At 37.6% G+C, this 3,687-nt stretch overlaps 1 protein-coding gene across 1 annotated transcript; it reads left to right on the forward strand.

The window, feature by feature from the left end:
• The first annotated feature begins 384 nt into the window (after window positions 1-384).
• Window positions 385-2,956, forward strand: LOC122291462 (aluminum-activated malate transporter 2-like). The gene is made up of 6 exons (XM_043099185.1): window positions 385-782; window positions 894-1,034; window positions 1,149-1,421; window positions 1,732-1,844; window positions 1,941-2,084; window positions 2,318-2,956. The coding sequence occupies exons 1-6, from the start codon at window positions 500-502 to the stop codon at window positions 2,804-2,806; spliced, it is 1,443 nt and encodes a 480-aa protein (XP_042955119.1). The 5' UTR covers window positions 385-499; the 3' UTR covers window positions 2,807-2,956.
• Window positions 2,957-3,687: the final 731 nt, after the last annotated feature.

The raw sequence follows: 3,687 nt of genomic DNA on the forward strand, positions 1-3,687 counted from the left end.
TGGGGAGCACTAGAACCCGTGGGTCGAGGAAGAGATCAGAGGCTGAGTCCCACTCCAGACGGGTAGATTTGGAGTTCCAGTGTAGTTGTATCGACCAGCGAGGGAATAATTTTTGTTAAAAAAAAAAAAATGGAAGTAGGAATACCTTTTTGGCTGTTCAGAAAACTTACATCCTCTGTTACAGCCAGGGGATTTTGATGACAGGACTTTACCTTAACGAATTGTCGGCTTTGGTTAATGGGTAACAACGTCCATCCAGAACTACAATGCACTCATGTCACTTTCTGCATTATCAACTTCTTCTTGCTCCGTACAAAGTAAAGACAAGAAAAAGTGTCACACGGTAGAAATAATATTTATTATAAGCGTCCTAGCATATGCATTTTCTCTATAAGTTAGAGGCCCGTAGAGGCTCTCCAAAAGCATCGATCCGGAGAGCCCTTATCTTTCTTCTCTCTGTTCATGCAACATTATCTGCCATCGTTTTGCCGTCTCGATCATGAGTCCTGCAAACCAAGATCAGGAAGAAAGACTTTTCACCCGCAAGTGGCGGTGGCTCAAGGCTTTGCCTGAGATGTTGAAAGCCAAGGCGTGTGAAGTTTCAGCAAACACGAAAAAGATTGCCCAAGACGATCCTAGGAGAGTTATTCATTCGGCAAAAGTAGGACTCGCACTCACCTTGGTTTCATTATTCTACTATTATCAACCGCTGTATGACAATTTTGGTTTCTCTGCCATGTGGGCTGTAATGACTGTGGTTGTCGTCTTTGAATTCTCTGTAGGTAAGTTTGTTAAAACATGTTGAAATTTTCTCTTGGGAAAACTAAGAAAAAGCGAATAAGAATTCTTGAGTGTATCTTAAATGACTAAAGATGCTTTAACATCGTTTTCAGGAGCCACGCTTGGAAAGTGTTTGAACAGGGGATTGGCAACATTAGCAGCTGGTGCTTTAGGTGTTGGAGCTCACCACCTAGCTAGCCTATCTGGGCACATAGGTGAACCCATTTTACTTGGGTTCTTGGTCTTTCTGCAAGGTGAGCATGTATATTCGCCAAAATGTTCTATATCTGTCACTTCTCAATCAATCATGTATGTTTTATTAAATAAATAAATTTCATCTACTAATACCGATTAATCATGCGTTGCAGCTGCTACGTCTACATTCACAAGGTTCTTCCCCAAAATCAAGGCCAGATATGATTATGGGCTGCTGATTTTTATATTGACATTCTCATTGATATCTGTATCCGGTTTCCGTGATGATGAGATAATAGAATTGGCGCACAAAAGGCTATCCACCATTATCATTGGTGGGCTTGCCTGTGTGATCATAACCATTTTTGTTTGCCCTGTATGGGCTGGTGAAGATCTTCACAATCTGATTGCTGTCAACGTGGAGAGGCTTGCTAACTTCTTAGAAGGTACATGCATCTACAAAAAAGTAGGAAAACAGTGTGTTATGCCCATAAAATTTATGCACAAGCAACTAAAAAAAAGAAAAGACAGAAAGAAAGCGAAGGAAACTATAGACAGACAAAAGAAAATGGGAAAAGTTGCACAAAAAAGTAACACGCTAATTAATTGTTGTCCCTTTCTCCATTTTATGTGCATTCATACTTGCAAAATCCAACAAATTTATAGGATTTAGAGATAAATACTTCAAAACATCAATTATTGTCCCTTTCTCCACTTTAGGAGCATTCATACTTACAGAATCCAACAAATATATAGGATTTGGAGATGAATACTTCAAGACAACAGCGGATGAAGAGTGTACTGACGGCAAGTCGTCTCTGGGTGAATACAAGAATGTTCTCAGTTCAAAAAATACTGAAGAATCCTTGGTGGGTTAAAAGTTATTCTCTCTCTCTCTCTCTCTCTCTCTCTCTCTCTATGAACATTTAGTTAAAGCCTATAATATTCATCCACTCCATTGGCAGGCTAATTTTGCGAGATGGGAGCCTCGTCATGGCCACTTCCAGTTCCGCCATCCATGGAAACAATACCTCAAAATTGGAACCCTAACTCGCGAATGCGCCTACAGAATAGATGCGCTCAGCGGCTACATCAACTCCGACGTTCAAGTACTGCTTTAGAACCCATATTCCACATTTGATGTCTAAATCCATTGCATTTAATTTATTAACATCGTACGTATATAAATATAAATTAACCAAAGCAAACAGGGAATTCCTATCAGCCATGTGCGGGCAAAACAATAAAAAAAAAAACCAAAACTTATGTCGTTAAATTACTTCAAAGACAAATGATTCGTCATGAAGATGCTTTTCTCACATGAATTGTGTTATGTTTGCAGGTTTCGCTTGAAATTCGCAGTCAAATCCAGGATTCATGCTCGAAAATAAGCTTGGAATGTGGCAAGGCACTGAAAGAAGTAGCTTCTGCAATACGGACAATGAGTATACCATCTTCAGCCAACTGCCATGTTTCAAACTCGAAAACAGCTGCCAAGAGTCTCGAGTCACTACTCAGATCAGGCTTATGGGAAAATGCTGAACTCTTAGCAGTGATACCAACTGCCACGGTGACTTCTCTACTCTTCGATGTTGTCAAGTGCACTGAGAAAATTGTTGATTCTGTTCATGAGCTCGCATCCATGGCACATTTTAAGACTGTAGATCATACTGTATCCCCAGAAAAGGAAGAAGTACCACATGATATTGAACAACTTAAACCGGTTCCCAAGATTGATAGCCCTCATGTTGTCATAACAGTTTATGGGCCAACTAGTGCAGCTTTCCCAGAAAATGGCACACCTCCGCGCGCCACCAATACTACTGAATAACAAACAAACGGCAATAATGTAAATAGATTTCGCAATATCTAACGAGGAAACTACTCCTCCGCTGAAGTATTGTAAAGTTCGAGTGTCTTGATTAAACTTCGACCATTAATGCACTTCAAAAATAGGATAAAGATATATCCTACTCGGTTACTTTCTTTGCCATTGTCACGTACTCTTGCGACTTTTAAACAAATTGATATAAGAAATGCTACATACACAAATAGATTATACAAAATAAGCTTACAAATTAACTAATGTGATTTCATAAAATTTGTTAGATCTACTTTATAATAAAAATAACTTTATAATCTGACGTATCACATTAAACCACATGAATTTATAAGTTTATTTTTATGTAATCATTTTGTAGCTAAAGTATTTTTCAATTGATATTGTGCATACACACGTATCTGTTATATATTTAGCATAAATACACCAAAAGAAATAAATTCTTTTTCCATTTTCTTCCACTTCTCTACCTTTTCTCTTGAACACTAACAATGAACCCAAGTTTTTTCATGATCATGATTTCCCTTAGTTGGACAAATAATCATAATTTGTTACTATATATAATATTTTGAAAGAAAATAAGGGTGTGTATTAAATTAATAATTGCTCCTATAACATTTGTAACTACCAACAATATTATTGTCACAGCCACCAAGATAACCATGGTTAGTGATCCTCATCATTTATGTTGTTGCCACTACCAATACCATGATGTAATGCTTCTACCATTTACAATTAGCTATTACCATCATTGTGACTTTTTATTTTTATTTTTAAGAACTAAGAGAGATGGTTCTTTCAATTTTATTAATAGCCTTACGTACTTTTGGCGGAAGAATACCTGCATGTACATAGAAAGAATTTGGGGGTTA

Source organism: Carya illinoinensis, chromosome 13, assembly GCF_018687715.1.
Source record: "Carya illinoinensis cultivar Pawnee chromosome 13, C.illinoinensisPawnee_v1, whole genome shotgun sequence".
NCBI lineage: Eukaryota > Viridiplantae > Streptophyta > Magnoliopsida > Fagales > Juglandaceae > Carya > Carya illinoinensis.

What these genes read in the sequence shown, in the direction of transcription:
- LOC122291462 (XM_043099185.1), top strand. Translation starts at nt 500, where the DNA reads ATGAGTCCTGCAAACCAAGATCAGGAAGAAAGACTTTTCACCCGCAAG. An exon ending in GTTCTTGGTCTTTCTGCAAG is followed by an intron (nt 1,035 to 1,148) that starts GTGAGCATGTAT and finishes CATGCGTTGCAG; the next exon opens with CTGCTACGTCTACATTCACA. An exon ending in AAAATACTGAAGAATCCTTG is followed by an intron (nt 1,845 to 1,940) that starts GTGGGTTAAAAG and finishes CTCCATTGGCAG; the next exon opens with GCTAATTTTGCGAGATGGGA.